General features: G+C 45.7%; 1 protein-coding gene across 1 annotated transcript in view; it reads left to right on the top strand.

Moving 5' to 3' along the window:
- Positions 1-2,069: 2,069 nt before the first annotated feature.
- LOC102456223 (collagen alpha-6(VI) chain-like) overlaps positions 2,070-18,198 on the top strand; it is an 85,734-nt gene continuing 69,605 nt past the window's right edge. Inside the window, 4 exon segments of the mRNA XM_075921935.1 lie at positions 2,070-3,077; positions 12,559-12,654; positions 13,490-14,110; positions 14,860-15,474. Coding sequence (XP_075778050.1) covers positions 2,936-3,077; positions 12,559-12,654; positions 13,490-14,110; positions 14,860-15,474 — 1,474 coding nt within the window. The 5' untranslated portion in view covers positions 2,070-2,935.

Below are 18,198 nucleotides of genomic sequence, written 5' to 3'. Positions count from 1 at the left end.
AATGTCAGAGACTTTTCCCTTCAGATCTTATTTCTATGTTTTTAAGGTTTAGGGTGATGTGAATGTCCTGCTGCAGTATAACTGTGATGAAAGTTTCTGCTTGTGATAATGTACTGTGATATTTATATAATGTATATTAAAAAGTAATGGTTTGCAAATTAAAATTTCAGCCTTGAAAATCTAATATTCCCAATATAATTTCCTTCTTATTCAGATCTGATGTTTCACAAATGATGTTCCAACATTTATTCTTTTTTAATATTTTAATTTAATACTCAATTTAACATACAAGTTATAAATAATTCCCTAGGTTTATCATATTGATAATCTTTACATATGACTTGAAGCTATTGAGGCATGGTATTAATATCTAATTGAGAAATTATTCCACTAGAAATATATGAATTTAAATTTAAGTATTTTTAACCTCCTCTCATAAATGGATTAGTTTAGCTTGATAACATTAAAGGCAGGGATTACCAGGTTCCTCAAGATTTCAATAAGACTTGAAATTAAGAAGTGACTGGGGTTTTTCACTTTTTGGGTCTCAGTAGCTCAGTGATTCTTAACCTTTCTGCACTACTTCTTTCCCTTTTAGGAGTCTGATTTGTCTTGCATACCCCCAAGTTTATTCTCACTTAAAAACTACATGCTTATGAAAACAGACATTAAACACACAAGTGTTGCGATACACTATAACTGAAAAATTACTTCCTTTCTCATTTTGTATGAAATTTTCATTTCTACTTGCTCTGCTAGTGTTTTTTTTATGTAGCCTGTTGTAAAACTAGGGATATATGTAGATGAATTGAAGTTCCTCTTGAACCAAGACAGCTGTGTATCCCAATGGGTTGAGAAGCACTGCGCTGGCTGATCCTAAAATTACTGTGTTTATAAAGAGTTAGACTTTGTTCAGGATAGCATAACTATTCAAGGGAACACCGTTTCCTTTATGGAGATGGAAGCAAAAGGCTCACGGGGGAGAGAGGTAATATGTACCTGACTTTCTCTCCCAAAGTGAGATGTGTGTGGAGAACAGAAAGGAGAACAGACAAGCTTTCTCTCCCAAAGTGAGATGTGTGTGGAGAACAGAAAGGAGAACAGACAAGCTTTCTCTCCCAAAGTGAGATGTGTGTGGAGAACAGAAAGGAGAACAGACAAGCTTTCTCTCCCAAAGTGAGATGTGCTTGTTTAGTCAGCTGCTATAACCGATAATTAAAAGCAGAATATCCTATGCTGCTGTTCAAGCATTACATTGCCATCACCACATAGTATAAAATGTAGTATTAGAAATTAACAATCAGCCCCCTTGCTTCCCACTACCTGACAAAGGCTCCTCCTTGGGTGTACTGCAAAATATGGGCTCTACAGAGACTCAGGGAAAGGGGTCGTCCTATTCAGGAGATGAAGGAACCCATATTAGTGTCAGGGTTGCATACTTCTAAAGAAAATGTGAGAGTTTCTCAAAGGGGTAATTTCCTTCAATAGCTTCCTTGCCTTCTCTACCCAGATCTTTTTACTGCTCCATCTCCCCTTTCTGAAAACTGCTACCTCTACCCTTTTATTGCTTTTCTTTGAAAATGTCTTCCATTACTCTGAGGGTATGTCTACACTACCACCCTAGTTCGAACTAGGGTGGTAATGTAGTCAACTGGAGTTGCAAATGAAGCCCGGGATTTGAATTTCCCGAGCTTCATTTGCATGTTGCCGGGCGCCGCCATTTTTAAATGTCCGCTAGTTCGGACTCCGTGCCGCGCGGCTACACGCGGCATGAACTAGGTAGTTCGGACTAGGCTTCCTATTCCGAACTACCGTTACTCCTCGTGGAACTAGTCCGAACTACCTAGTTCATGCCGCATGTAGCTGCGCAGCACGGAGTCCGAACTAGCGGACATTTAAAAATGGCGGCGCCCGGCAACATGCAAATGAAGCCCGGGATTTGAATTTCCCGGGCTTCCATTTGCAACTCCGGTTGACTACATTACCACCCTACTTCGAACTAGGGTGGTAGTGTAGACATACCCTGAGTTCCCAAACCTAGACCATGAAAGGCAGGCCCCAGACAAGGTGTACTTTGAGGTTTTGTCTACACTGCAGGGTTTTTGTACAAGAAGCTTTTTGTAGAAGAGTTCTTGCTCAAAACCTTCTTGTGCAAAAGCACAACCAGACCTCAAAGGGCATCGCTTTTGTGATGCGCTTTTGTGCAAGAGAGCATCCACACTGCATGGATGCTCTTATGGAAGAAAGCTCTGATGGCCATTCACAAAATGACCATCAGAGAACTGTGCTTTTTCGGATAGGCTCTTTTTGCACAAGAAACTCCTGCGGCGCATCCACACATGCTTTTTTGCATAAGAGCTGTAGTGTAAAGGAGTTATGCCTCATAGCAGGAGGTTTACCTACACTGCAAAAAGCCCTCTGTTCCATCAAATGACTGTAGATTTTTTTTGTGCAAAAACATGCTTGAGGTGTGGACACTCCATGGGCTTTTGTGCAAAAACATCTTTTTGCACAAAAACGTTGTAGTGTAGACATAGCCTTGGATACTGTATTATTTGCACATCCTTAGTAGGAGCAGGTCTTCTCCCTCTCCATGCAACCCAATAAGTACCTATGATTATAGTAACAGTTGACTAAAACAACATTTACTTGAACCCCTGTAGTGAAGAGTTGATTGGTTGGCTGGTTTGGCTTGTTTCTTGTAGAGGTGTGCATGCCTGGCCAATGGCAGCATGGCTCCCAGTGTTTTTATCATGCAAAAGGAACATTGCCTACCTTCCAGAGACGCAGCACCAAAGGGCCTCCTTGAGGAGTGGATGCTTCCTCTTCCCTGAACACTCTTTGGGGCTGAGAGGTAGCACTCCTCCCTTCTTGATGGTTCTACTGATTCCTCCAAGTGAGGGGACAATTCATAGATAATCCAGAGGTTTGTGAAATGTATTGGCCCCTCTCTCCCTTCACAAGAGCGTTTCTAGAGAGGATGTACTTTTTCTCTTTGGGTGGAAATCCTCAACAGCCAGCAGAGTGCTCCAGGGAGCAGAACTTGGCGCGCGCACTAATTGAGATTGATGCGGCACGTAAGTTACTTCCATTATTCAGTAGAACATCTCTTTTGCCTCTCATGAACTTAAATTAAAATATTTTCAACCGCAGAATACATATTTATGCTGTATGGAATGTGCCCTTCTTAAGCATGTCACATACTCCTTTTCTGGAATACCATTAACTATGTTATGAAGCATCTGCAGAAGTACTATGTTTATACTGCAACAATGTTAAATCTTAACTCTCTCAGAACCACGGCCAGACTAAGAAAGGAGTGTTAGGAGCCATGGTCCAGGATTCCAGGCTAAAGATTTCCAAGCTTCCAAAAGTGTTGATCTTCTGTGTAGGGCAGCCACTAAATGCTCTGTGTTCTGGCCCTACCTGGCAGAGAAGGGGGACGGACGGGGTTCCATGCACTGCTGTTCCCCCATTGGGCTGGAGCTGCAAGCAGCAGTAAGCTGCATCTTTGTGCTTCCCTCACCTGCAGACACTGTCCCCCACAGTTGCCATTGGCTGGGAAATGCGACCAATGGGAGCTGCAGGGAACAGTGTCTGCAGGCGAATGCAAAGCAGCATGCAGAGCCACCAGCCCCTTCCCCTCCCCAATGCGTTTGTCACCAAAAGGTGAGCTGCCCTTGGTAAGCACCCTGTACCCCAACTCCCAGCCCCAGCCCTGAGCCCCCTCCCACATCCTAATTCACACCCAGATCCTACCCTCCCACTCACACCCTAACTGCTATCCAGACCCTACATCCCCACCTCCTGCCCTGAGCCCACTCCTGCATTCCAACCCTCTTGATCCCAGCCTGGAGTTCCCTCCTGCACCCTAGATGACTCATCTCCTGCCCTATGCCAGTGCCTGCTCCCCCAGTCGGAGCCCTCACCCACTCCTGCACCCAATCTCCTCCTCAATTTTGAACCCTTTGTTTTTGGCCCTTTCCAAGAGTCTAGGGACCCCACAAATTCTAATATCCCTGGTGCTCTGGAAGAGTTGATCCTGCCCTGCCCAGAACCATAAAGCAGAAGTGATGGTAACTTATCCACCTATGATGCTATATTGTAAAATACAATATATATATATATTTTTAACCAGGAGAAGCAGTGCATGGAGTTAGGGGAAGCATTCAACAGACTTTTTTTTCTTGAAACTGGCTTTGGCTATTCACTTCCATTTTCAAAGAAATCTGAACAATGTTTGGAAACAAAAATTTAATTAAATCTTTACATTTGTCATATCACACTTTGAAACTAAAGATTAGTTTACTGCAAGATGGTATCTCTCTCTTGATATAGATATAGAAATATACTAAAAGACTTACCCAGTGTTGTCTGAGTTCTTCTGTCAGGGGAGTTGGAAGTGTGGGGGGTGCAGGAGTCATGGCAGGATTTGGGAATGAAGCAGGGCAAGACAAAGGGTTATGGGGGATGCGAGAATGAGGGTTGAGGAAAGTATCAGGGTGGCTTTTTCTCCTCCTCCTCCTCCCCAGCTGGCAGGGTATTTTCTCCCCCCTCCAGCCTTCCTGGCCACCAAGGCCGCCTCTCTCCCCTCTTCCAGCATTGCGGCTGGAGGGTGGGGGCGAAGGGAAGGGTTTGGGCAAGGGGCCTATTTACCTAGTCCAGGGGCAGGCAAGATGGCATGCTTTTTGTAATGTGGCTGTCCCCAATGGCCATTCTCAGTATTGCACCCCTCCTCTCTATGCCCCCCCTTTGCGTCCCTTCTTTCTCTGCCCCCTTCCTTTTTATGTCATGGAAAACAGTCCCGTTCCTGGCACTTCCCATTTTTATGGCACAACCAAACCCTGACCTTGCTTTAAGGATAAGAGGCAGCTGCATCCTACATTTGGTGTTCCTAATTCTTACTGTTTTGGAGGAGTTCTTGAACAAACAGACTGGTTGACAGAAAGATGCACATTTCTTAAAATACACAGATAGATTTTTTTTTAAATGTATTTCTAAGATAAGAATAGCAGTACTCTGAATTGAACATCATGGTTACCAGCTAGTTCAGGTAAATAGAATGTACTACAGTGCTAGGCAACTTGTGGCCTGAGGCCCACATGTGGCCTTGGAGTTCTGTGTGTGGCTCATGACATGTTGTTTACTGTTGCCATGCAGAGGGTTGCCGGATTCTGCTGGGTTTTGCCCACAATGGGTTTCTTTTCTTTCCCCTACTGGTTTTATGAAAGTGACATGCACTGTAAGCAAGGTCATGTGAAATGAGGTACATGCTGATTGCATACCACATTGACTCTGAGCTGTGCGCTCCCTCTGTATCTAGTCTAAGTCTTGCTACAGTTCAGTCAGTCCAGCCCACTGAGATAAAGGAAGGCCACCCATGTGGCCCACTTACATCAGTGAGGGGCACCCCAGGCTAGTAATACAATGACATGGACTGAATTCATGAAATTTCTCTCAAATTACAAGATTGAAAAAGTTATAATTGGCTTGCCTCCCATTTTAACGTCTTTTCTTCTGATAAATGTAATCGGATAGTACTTGCTTGCATGTGCTGTGAAAAGTTATGTTATGTCATGTCAAACAATAGATTCTATCTGCTTTCCAAAACATTTGTATTTGCTATATTTTTCTACAGCCAAACATAATTTTCAAGCTACTGACAGTGTGTAACTGGACTCTCTTTTTCCAGCTGTTGCTTGTCTCTGCTGATAATTTTCTGACTTTATAATCTTCCTTTAAACAAAGTGTGGAATCTAAACTATGTTGGAAAGTGGAATTTTGATTGTTCTTCCTCAAAATTGGCTTTGTCACAGATTCCAAATAATCCAAGCCTGAATTCATCTCTACTATAGTGATGCAGATCCCTGGAATGGGCCTAGGAAGGAAGGGAGGCAATGTAATTCCTCTTCCCTGGGGCTTCAAGGAGTTGATTCGTTCCTCAGTACAGTTTAGGGAAGCTCTTAGCATTGGCCTAACTTGAACCCAGCTGACTGTGGTCCATGTGGGGCTTCTTGCAGTTAGGAAAGACTGCCCCTGCCACACTTCCATTTTCCCCCTCCCCAGAATGCCCTGGCACACTTCTTGTGCAGGAGACTTATGTGGCAGGATTGAGGGTATGCAGAGCTTGCTGAACCAAGCCTTCGACTGTCAGGGAGGCAGGGCTGGCCCACAACCTTTTGGCACCTCAGATGGGGAGCTCAAATGACGCCCTCATACCCCCTCACTTGGGCCAAAACTTTGAAAGGTCTCAATTCTGCCTTCCTGTTCTACTACTCTCCTGGCACTGCTCTGCTACCTACCCCAATAAAGGAGAACTAACCAGCAGCAGACACAATTTTCTACAGTCTGGGTCCTAGGGGCGCCCCCCCCCCCCGCTCCACAGCCTGGCATCTGAGGTGGCCACCTCAGTTCTCCTCATGGTATGGCCAGCCCTGCAAGGAGACTCCCTGCACACAGGATACTTTTGGAGAGTCCTTTCAGACTTTGCAATGAGATGTGGCCAGAGGATCAGCTGTTCATTCTGTTTTTGCCTCAGTTTATTGGCCATTTGGCTGGGCTCCTTCTGCTTCTACTGCCCTACTCCCCATCTTCCTGTCCTCCAGCGGGCAGGGAGGAGGAGGTAGTGGGAAGCATGGTAGGATTTGTGTTAGGGCAGATCATTGTGTGGCAGTTGCACGTATAGGTCACAGTGGTATGGATTTTTGGAGTCTGCCTACACCCATAATGCAATTTCCCTTTACATGCCTGTTTATTCTATTAATTCAGTTCTGTTTTTAAAGAAGCAGGGCCACACCTCATTGAAAGTAAGACCAACCTTATGTGACTGGTCCCACTCCCTCCCTGGGAGAAGAGGACCTAGAAGGTGCAGACTGAAGTTCGATTCCAGTGCTTGTGGCAAGGAAGTGGTGGGGGGAGGGGGGTTGTAGATCGTCCATGCAAGGAAGCTGCACCAACTATCTGTCCTAGTGCCCCTGGAAGCTCCTCGCATCACTAGACAGACATCTTTATGGGAGATGGAATAGTGGTTTCAAAAAAAAAAAGGAAAATTCACTGGGTAGATATTCCCAGTAATGGTGGCTACAACCAGTGCCATCCTTAGGATTTATAGTGTCCTAGGTGGGATTATTAAACTGGTGCCCTATGCCTAGGTTTGTCAAACAAACCTTGTGGAGGTGAGGGTGCAGGAGTTTGTGTTGGATATGTGCGGGGCTCAGGGCAAGGAGGCTGTGAGTATGATGGGCTCAGGACACACATTTGCCATGTGTGGATGGAGCAGGAGTGTTGTGGCAGAAGACTGAGGATGTGGGGCTGCAGGAGTTTGGGGATGTAAGAGGCTCAGGACAGGGGGTTCCAGTGTACGATAAGCTCAGATTTGGGGTCAGGTGGTGCAGGAGTGTTCTGATGCTGCAGTGAGATGGGGATTTGGCCCCAATTGGGAGCTTGTTGGCCTGGCTTCATTTTTAAATAAAATATTATGTCAAACTGAAAAGGTTTTAGCATTGTCTTTATTTATGAGAGGGGCAGGGAACCTGTTTTGAGTCAAAGGTCACTGACCCACAGAAAAGTCAGTTGGGGCTACACAAGTGAGATGCCAAAAAAAAAAAAAAGCCCCAAGCCTCACTAATGTGGTCCCAAGGGTGCTGGCACAGCTGGCAGGGTGCTGGGTCCAGGGACAGGGTGGTGCTGGGTGCTACGGTGGGTGGCAGGGTGCTGGGGACAGGGTGGTGCTGGGTGCTGGTGACATGTTGGTGGGGCAGGGGACATGGTACTTGTAGGGGGGTTTGGACAGGGGCAGCTGGGACCAGTACCTGGCAATCTTGCAGCACCTCTGGGAAGTGTGCAACTGCACTCCTCCTCCCCGGACAACTGGTGTGTGAGCTGCCTGAGCAGCAGGGGCTGTTGCACCCCAGCAACTTACCTCCATGATGCCATCCTGGGAGTTCTGGGAAATCGAAGCTCTGTCCTCCTGGGAGGAATTGTCAGCACAGCATTGTCACCCTTGTAAGCCCTGTAATCTCTTCCAGCTCCCTCCTGAGTTCTGCACCCTCTACCTCCTGCCCAGACTCCTGCCCCCCCACCTCCCTACCCTGAGCCCCCCCATCAGACCCTGTGTCCTGAATCCACTCCTCCTGCCCTCACTCTATCACCTTCTGCCCTGAGCTGCCCCCACAAACCTTCCAGCCCCCTGCCCACACATCTTACCCCTTCCCCTTACCAAGAGTCCCCCATATCTCTGTCCTGACTCCAGCCCTGCAACCTTATACTCCTGCCCTAACACTCCACACCAAACCCTGCGCCCTCAGCCCCCCACCTCCTTCCTTCACACCAGCACCCTTCAACACCTGCCCTGAGTTCCCCAACTCTCCCAGCCCCCTGCCCTCACTCCTGTACCCCACCCCTTTTTATTCTAGCAAAAGACAGAAAACTTGCAAATATTGTCCACCAAAAGACTATATCTGATGTTTTAATCACTTTCCTTCTGAAATCAATACAAACTTCCTTTTTCCCTTCATTTTTTAAAAATTCTATCATATAAATAAAACATGTACATTTTCCTTTTATTTTGTAACCTCTCCCTCTTTCCACTCCCCCAAAATTACCTCTTAAAGATCCAGATACGCTCATAGGGACATAAATATGTAATCACAACCTGCATAATATCTTCTCCCTAAGGGTATGTCTACACTACCCTCCTAGTTCGAACTAGGAGGGTAATGTATGCATACCGCACTTGCTAATGAAGCCCGGGATTTGAATTTCCCGGGCTTCATTAGCATAAGCGGGGAGCCGCCATTTTTAAATCCCCGCTGCTTCGAACCCCGTGTAGCGCGGCTACACGGGGCTCGAACTAGGTAGTTCGGACTAGGGTGCCTATTCCGAACTACCGGTACACCTCGTTTCACGAGGAGTACCGGTAGTTCGGAATAGGACCCTAGTCCGAACTACCTAGTTCGAGCCCCGTGTAGCCGCGCTACACGGGGTTCGAAGCAGCGGGGATTTAAAAATGGCGGCTCCCCGCTTATGCTAATGAAGCCCGGGAAATTCAAATCCCGGGCTTCATTAGCAAGTGCGGTATGCATACATTACCCCGCTAGTTCGAACTAGCGGGGTAGTGTAGACATACCCTAAGAGAGTGTGGAGGAGGGGAAGCCTCCTCCTTGCTCGTTTGTCGCTGGGAGCTTGTGCCCCGGGATCTGCAAGTGCCAGGGTCAGTCCCACTCTGTGCCGGCCAATTTGCTAACCCGCCTTCCTGGCCTGCCAGTTCTCGCCCACTTCTCCTTCTGCTCTTCCCCGGCCAGCCCCCCTGCACCGCCCCCCAGCTCTGCTTCCTGCTGGCCCATTCCTCTTCCTGATCTCCCCTGGCCAACGCCGCTGCACCCCCTTCCAGCTTCCCACCCTCCCACTTCCTCCAGGCCTCCCTTGCTGGAGGAAGGCCTCAAGGCCCCCGCCCGCCCACGATCAAGTGTGTCTGTTTTTTTGGGGGGGGTCTATCTGGTAACCCTACTGGCGGCAGCATCCACGTGCAGCGCTCAAACCAGCTGAGAGGGAAGATGCTGAGGTTCTCTCCTCTCAGCTGTTCTGTGGCATTTCAACACGCTGCGCATGCGCTCTCTCAGCCCCACACAGTGCCCTGGCCAGTGCTGGGGAATTTAAAGTGCCGGTGCTGGGCCTACGCTGCGACGCGCCAGCGCCCCGCATATCCGCCGCCAGCCGGCCCTTCAGCGGACGGCCTGCCCGGCCAGTCCACCCCTGCCTTAGTCAGCGCGCAGCCAGCCGGCCCCCCGCTTCCCTCCAGCACCTCACCCAATCCTCCTTCCCCCTAGCACCTCACCCAACCCAGCCCTGCTGGAAGGGAGGGGGGAGAGTGGGGTGCTCCAAGGGGGAAGGGAGAGTGCTCCATGGGGGGAGGGAAGAAGAAAGGATACTGCCATAGAGCCGCCCAGCCAGCCTGCCTCACCTTACGCTAAGGGAGAGAGTCACATGGGTGAGTTCCTTCCCCCACTCTTATCCCCTCCCTTTCCCAGAGACCCCAGCAGCCAATCCCCTCCCTCAGACTGTGCTGCAGGCATCACATTCGGCTCTCTCTAGGACCCAGCAGCCCTGCTGTTGCCTGCTCCCTATTTCCCATTTCTTCCAGCAGAGTGGTGCCCCAGAAATACTGGTGCCTTATGCAACTGCATACTCTGTATATGCCTAAGGACAGCCCTGGCTACAACAGGTGTACAACTAGCTTTTAGTCTGCAGTAGCTGCTGCAAAGTGATTCGTAACCAAATTGGGATCTGGGCAAAGGATTCCATCTCTTATGTGCTTCCTTTGGAGCAGGGCAGTTTTTGATGAAGGGCGGGGACCACTCCAAGATTTTTTTATGTGGTCAAGGACCACACTTTTCTATAGAAGATTAAGGTCTGGGATGGAGGTTGGGTGCAGAAGGAAGCTAAGGGTAGGAGAACGGGGTGCAGGAGAGGGTGCAGAAACTGAGAAGGAGTTTGAGTGAAGGAGTAGGTTGTGATCTGGGGCAGAGGATTGGGGTGCAGCGTCCAGGAGTGGGTTGTGTATAAGAGAATTCTGGCCTGGGAAGGGGTGTAGCAGGAGGTGTAGGGTATAAGAGAATTCTGGCCTGGGAAGGGGTGTAGCAGGAGGTGTAGGGTATGGGAGGTATATCTACACTAGCCCCCTAGTTCGAACGAGGGAGGCTAATGTAGGCATTTGAAGTTGCAAATGAAGCCCAGGATTTAAATATCCTGGGCTTTATTTGCATGTTCCCGCCTGGTCGCCATTTTGAAATTCCACTAGTCCGAAGTAACTGCCCACGGCTACACGCGGCAGTGAAATGGTAATTCGAACTAAGTCCTTAGTTTGAATTAACTGTTACTCCTCATTTAGGGGGGCATCAGTCATACGCTCTGGGACACAGCTTGCTTTTCATTCCGTTCCCAGGGAGTGAGGGGAAAGTGCTTGCATTCCATGCATGGCTCTCACACCTGGTGAAGGGAATGCACCAGCCAGGTGTGAGAGGCCTGCATGCAATGCAAGCACTTTCCCCTCACTCTGTTAGTGTTGGAGGAACAGGATGAAAAGGAAGCCCCATACCAAAGTGCACAGCTGCTATCCCCCCGCCCACCCCTCCTGAAATGGCGCCCTTGGCAGAGTGTCCTCCAACCCAGCAGGTGCTGGGCCTGGGCAGGGTGCTCAGAGGCAGGTCAGCATGGGAAAGCTGCAGCTGTGACTGGGCACTGGGTGGAGCTGCCAGGAGCCTGCTGCTCAGGGCAGAGCTGGAACCGGGTAGTGGGGGCTTTCGCACAGTAGAAACAGGGGACAGAATGGCCAGTGGGCCAAACGGAAGGCCCTCATGGATCAGATCTAGGCCCCAGGCAAGTCACAAGTTGAAGAACACTGCAATGTCACCTGTGGATCCTTATCCAGGGTTAGGGCCCCATTGTACCTACCCAGACAGGTTGTAATCTAGCAATTAGAAAGTACCAGGCAGGCAAATAACTGACAGACAAATGGAAGGGTCAGTGAGAGAAGGAAAAACTAATGGTAATGCCAGGCACATTTGGTTCCAGTAACAGCTGGCTGGTAGGCTAGTCAATCACAGGTGGCAATAGTTCGTAGGCTTGTATCTTTTGGCTGCAGTTTGCCATTTGTAGCCAAGGGTGTTGTAAAGCTCCATGGGTGCACAGCTGGTAAGTGAACAAACCAGAGCAGCCTGGTAGCAGCTTTCTCAGAGTGGGCCCATGGACCACTTTGAGGAAACGCTATTTTAAAGGTAGGTTTCAAAGAGAAATTTCAGAGGGTACGGCGGTATCCCCAAAAAACTCCACAGTGTCCAGGGAACGTGTTTGCTATTACTTACACACACACACACACACAGAAGAGAAAACAAAGTCTTTCGGAAGCCCCTGTTTTCCTCAAAAGAGGTTTTTTACGACATTTGGCCCAATCTAGACTGGCCAAAAGTCGTGGGAAGAGGCTTTTCCAAAAGTATCAAAAAAAGCTACGCAAATTGCAGAGCGCATTTTGTGTAGATTTTCTGACAAATAGATGTCATCTAGATGTACCCTAGATAGAATAAGGTGTCAGGAGGTTCCTCCCTGCCTGTGGAGTGGACTGGAAAAAAGCAGGAAGGTGTTTCAGTAACAAGCAGATAAGTGAATGCTCAAAGGTGTTACTGGCAGTAAAGATTAGGGTCAGGAACATAATAAGAAACTAGATTTCAAAAGTAAGATGCCATTCCTTCAGTTGAGAAGGAGACTCAAGAAGGGGAAATGTCATCAAAATCACCATGGAAATGTTATTTTAAATAGGTATGTAAGGGGAAGATTAGCAGCATTAGTGCCACACATAAGATTACAATAATTCATATCTGATGTCATGGATAAGGAAGACAACAATGTATCCTTTACCATTTTCCTATTTCTTTATGTATATTTCTTTAGGTTCTTATAACAGCATTTATGGATTGTAAGTTTCTTTATACCAGTGCATTATGCAGTCATGTTCCAGAGTCCTTTTGACAACTGATATATGGGCTTTTTCTTTTATTTCTCCAGAACTAAAGCTTCGAACATTCATTCATAATATGAAGATGCTGCTGACTTTGTTCCTCTTCCTTATTGGGAGTCAAACTTCAGTAACTCAAACACCTGGTATTTCTATATCCTTTGTGCTGTATTATCTGATTTTTAAAAAAACACTATTTTCCCAGTAAAAATGGAGGCAAGCCCTCTATGTAAGGGTCTGTATACCACGAGACATTGTATAGTAGAGTGAAATTGGTTTGGCTAATGGAGATGGACATGGATTCACATATTGGATTGATCAGTTCTATCAGAAACTTTGACCGACTTCTGTAGATTAGAGCCAGATTCAGGGGTGAAAATACAGGTAGTGTATAAATGAAGTCCACACATATAATTAAATTATTTTCAAGTGGGTAACGAAGATTAAACTACTCTGTATGTGAAGAAGAATCCTGCACTCTACTCATGTGAGTTCTATTTGGCTCACTGGGATTCTACATGTACAATCTGCAGACTAGGGTCCTTGGTATAAATCCCAGGTACAAGAGTCAAATTGTGATATTTCATGTGATGTGAGTTAGGGTAGAATTCGGTCCTGGATGGGGGACAGATCAATATGATTGCTAGGGTAGCTGTGCTGCACAGTTCAAAAAACTTGCAAATAAGAAAGTAGTTCAGTGCAGCCCACTGCTGTAAGGTGATTTTTTGATTATAATGGAGGGCTTTCAACTCCTGTTGACTTCCGTGTAGATTAAGGATGAATAACAACTGGGTGGGGGCAATCGGCACTTGTGACAGGCAGGTAACTAAGCACAGAGGAGTCAGGACAGAAACAAAAAGCAACTTTTGCCACTTAGTCGCATACAACAGAATGAGACTCTGAAGAGGGATTCTATGCTTAGTATTGCAGAGATAAAGGGTAAGAAGTATGCAATAACATTGAATTTTCTGACTTTTGCAGCCCCTACATCTGCAGATATTGTCCTTTTGGTTGACAGCTCTAGTAGCCTGGGATACAAGACGTTCCCCTTTGTGAAGGCTTTTATTAGCAAAACGATCGGTCTTCTAACAGCGACTCCTACTCAATACCGTATTGCACTTGCCCAATATAGTGATGATTTGCACCTTGAATTTCGGCTGGACACCCATAAAACTAAGAATGCAATGCTGAACCATGTCAAAAAGAACTTTGTATTCAAGGGTGGGTCTGTAAGAACAGGCAATGCCCTCCAAAAAGTTCACAGTGCCTATTTTAAAGGACCAATTAGCAGAAGAGACAAAAACAGAATTTTAGTAGTTCTGACTTCAGGGAAATCCGAGGATGATGTGGAAAAGCCTGCCAATGATTTGAAAAGTGATGGGGTAAAAATTATAGCCCTGGGGATGCCTGACACTGATCTTAAAGAACTGCAGTCAATGGCTACACCTCGCTTTTCGCAAAAGTTTCGCACCTTGAGGGATCTTAGTATGTTTTCTCAAAACATGACCAAGATAATTGAGAGTGTTATTCAGCCACCCCCAGATGTTATTCAACCACCCCCAGATGTTATTCAACCACCCGCAGATATTAAGAAAGGAGAAGGTAAGAAATGAAATGCTATGAATTGTGATAATAAAGACTGGAAGAAGTAATTCAGTGCTAGAAATAAAGACACCTTGAACATTTTGGGCTAAATTTACAAAATATTAACTGGCATGCATATTTTTAAAATAAGAAAAAGAATAGATATGTACATGCCCAAGTACTTCTGCGTACAGAAAGGCATGTACTGCTGATGTTGAAAAACAGTGTCTATTGATTCATGCCTGCATGTATGACTATTTCCAGACTCCCCAGTGTATGGAAAGTGAGTGGAGTGAATCTGTAACTATTCTTGCATATTGAGTAATTTTCAAGAGACAGTATCTCTTGTTTCAGGGCATAAACTAAAACCTGATTAGTGGGGCCTTAGAAAGAACCTTTTCCTTTGCGCGTCCTCTAGAGTGGCTGGTATTAACCGCTGCTTGTGACAGGAGGCTGAAGTTACATGCACTGCTAATTTGATTCAGTATGGCAAATTCCTGTGTTTCTAGATAAATCTGAATAAGGGAAATTATTGCGAACATTTCTCTATGGATTGACCAAGACATAGACTGTTAGTATTAACCAGGAGTCCTGTGGCACATTAAAGGCTAACAGATTTATTTGGCCATAAGATTTCATGAGCAGAACCCCATTAAATCAAATGCAAGATGCTGGAATTCCTCATTGTTTTTGCATATACAGACTAACAAGGCTACTCCTCCAATACAGTTAATATTTTGTTCTTTTCTCCTTTCTTCCCATTGCAGTTTGCATGAGTAATTTTGTTGCTGATGTTGTGTTCATAGTAGATGAGGGGGTTTCAATACCACAATCTGAAGATATTAAACAATTCCTGCAAAATGCAATTGACTCTCTTGATGTGCAGAAGGATTGTGTACAGATTGGCCTAGTGACATACAGCAGCAAGCCACGTTTGTTATCTCTACTGAGTGAAGAAATGAGCAAAACTGCCATTTTGGAGAAAATAAAAGGCTTTTCTCCAAGGGAAGGGAAGGCCAATATCGGTGCTGCCATTAATGCTACAAGGAAAGACGTCTTCAGTGTAAGATTTGGAAGTAGAAAGGCCCAAAGGATAGAGCAAATAGCCATTCTGATCACCCACAGACCTTCTGAAGACAACGTAAGTGAGGCAGCTCTTGGTCTTCGGAAAGCAGGTGTGACCGTATTCACCGTAGGCGTTGAAAATGCTGATGACACCCAGTTAACCCAGATAGCATCTCATCCGCCACAGCTATATGTTACTAAGCTGACGGCATTTTCTAACCTACCAGGACAAGCCAAAAATTTACAAAAGAAACTCCTGAATCAAATTCAAGACAAGATGTATTTCCAGTCTGAAAGAAGAGAACTACTTAAAGCAGGTAAACCTTTCCCATAATTCTATTTCTGTCTTTTCCCTATGTGGAAGACTTTTAAGTAGAAGTGGTCCTCAACCAAAACCTTGATTCAAAACTTGAATTCAAAACCTCCTGAATTGCTGTATCTACTTTTGATCTTTAGCCTCTGGGGCAGTGCAGTTCTGGAGATGAATCTGGATCCAGACTTTATTATGGAACCCTCTTTTTAACATATTCACTGGTTCATGGTATTTTACTGAACTAATGCAAATATCCGGCATCCCATTCTTTTAGTAGAGCAATTTGTATCTTTATAGAGTCCTTTTGGTGTTAGTGAGACTCCGCATAGGTGTCAAGGAGGGTTAATGATGTTAGAACCTAAATTATTGGTGCCTAAATTTATTTAATGTTCATTGGGTTAGCAAGGCAGGCTGTTAGTTTAAAAAAACTGTTTAATTAACTGGCATCACTAATGTGTACAGATGTGCAGGATATATTAATGCTTTAACTTTGGCATCAATAAATGATTTTAAGTGGAAGCTCTTTTACAGAATATAGAAATCAAGCTTTCATGTTTAGCAACAAAATATTCAGCAACTACTAATTTTAATTAATTCTATTGAAAGCTGGATGGCTCTTATTGACCATACTTAAAGTGCTTTTTAAAAGCTCTGATATTTAAAAACTTCTAATTCCAATCCAGAAATAAATTCTTACTTTTCACCTGAATGATCACCGTACAGAGAGAAGTTTTTGGGTAGAGATGGAAGTCTGGGAACTTGGATTAGGTGGAACAATTAGATAGACATTTTGGAGAGTTTGGAGATTAAAATTCTGCTTTGAGAACGAGCTATGTTTTTTGAGTTTTCAGTTTTACGTTTTTTGCAAGTGGTTATTTCTATATGTGACAAACAAAAAAGAAAAGCATTTATGAACTCAAGATGGAATTTCATATTGTGCAATGTGTGTTCTTTCATATTGTTTCAGTCCGTGTCTATCCTTATCTTTAAGCAGTATTCACTGTATCCACATGCCATGTGGAACCAGCAGCAACCAGGGCCAGGTTCAATATCTAGGGGTTTTCAACATTGACATAAAACCAGCTCAAGTCCAGTCCAATAACCTGGGGAAATTATAGACCACCACTGGGTGCCTCTGAGAGGCAACACTTCCACACTCAAACCCAGAGCTTGACTGTAGAAAAGAAACCTGTAATCAAAGGAAAGAAAATGCTGCAAGAAGGATTCATAAAGTAAAACTGTGAGCCAGACACCTACCCCTAGTGACTGGGGCAGTGTCATCTTTGACATGTTCTTGAGTTCTACAAGCAAAAGTTCCTTTACTGTGTCCCTTTCTGCTCCCTCACCAAATGCCACTTGGTCAGCAAGGGCCCAGGATTCAGAGGTGCATCTTGTGAGTTCACCTTCCATTTGGGGAAGAAGGCATGTGGCTTGCTCTGCCATTTGAGCACTTTCTCTGGCTGGCCATCCTGCCAGCCACTGTGCCTCACCACCTGGCTGTCATATCAGCCTCTGTACCTGACTGCCTTGCAGCCTCTGTTCCGCTTGCTGGTCACCTTCTACCACCTACCTCTCTGCTGTGACCTTTGCAGGTCAGTCTCTTGAGAGTCCCAGTGATTTTTCAGTTCTTAGTGAAGCAGACTGGGCAGAAATATTGTCCCACTACAAATGTTTTTAGCTCTAGTAAGCACTTAATATAAAAAAGACTTCTAATGGAGCCTATTTAGCTGTCTTTGAATAATGGGGAGAAAGAAGTTAAACCAGACTGGGATCCCTTAGAGTCAATATCTCATGGCTGGGACACCTGTCTACCACACTCATCTTATTTTCACAGGGATCTACCATTTTAGCCCCTGGCTTAACAAGGTCCTTTCAGAACTGGTTAAGCACAGTGCGGCTCTCCTTTACTCAGACAATAAAGACAACCACACTGATAACATCCCATTAGCCCTGCATTTATTTTACTATAATTTGTAAACCAGCACCAGCCAGAGTTGATCACTTTGGGCAACACAGCTCTATCTGCTGGATATAGGCAGAGTAGGTGTGTTTGCCTCTGAAGTCTCTCCCTCACCAACTAGCTGTTTACATCCTTCTCCCAGACAATTTGTTGTCCCAGCAAATCAGACTCTAAATTACCCCAACTTCATGAGTTCTCCTCACAAGGCCTGAGGAAACCCACTAGGGCTGCCACAGTCCTGTCAGCTAACTGTATCACTTCTTCACTAACCACTGCAGATGCATGTTAAGTTAGCCTGTTTACTAGCATTATAACCTTTTCATGTCTAATGAGTGGGCCTGAGAGGAGTAGAGGGACTTTCTTATGAGCCAGGGATGGTGCAGGTTCCCTTGGAGACACTGCTCACTATTGGCTCAGGCCCCCGCATCTCTTGTTGTGGTATTAGAATGTACAGGGCCTCAGGGACACCATCCACTTATATATCCCCTCTGTCCTGCAACCTAGATGTGTCATCACAGGCCTGTTTTGTTTGGAGGACTTCTGGGAACATTGGTGGGACAAGCTCATTATCCCGGTCTGGTCTCATCATTGATAGGGGCTTAGAGATCAAGAACTGGAGCACTCACTGGATACAGCTGATGGAGTCTGGAGTTTGGTCTCCATTCTAAGATAATTCCATAGTAGTGTCCTCCTCTTCAGACTCACTCTAGGTGTATCTAGACAACAGGCTTTTGTCGACAGAGGCTTTGTTGATAGATACTCTCGCAC

Source organism: Pelodiscus sinensis, chromosome 2 (genome assembly GCF_049634645.1).
Source record: "Pelodiscus sinensis isolate JC-2024 chromosome 2, ASM4963464v1, whole genome shotgun sequence".
NCBI lineage: Eukaryota > Metazoa > Chordata > Testudines > Trionychidae > Pelodiscus > Pelodiscus sinensis.
The sequence above is the reverse complement of the archived record's forward strand: the minus strand, read 5'-3'. Positions and strand labels throughout refer to the sequence as shown.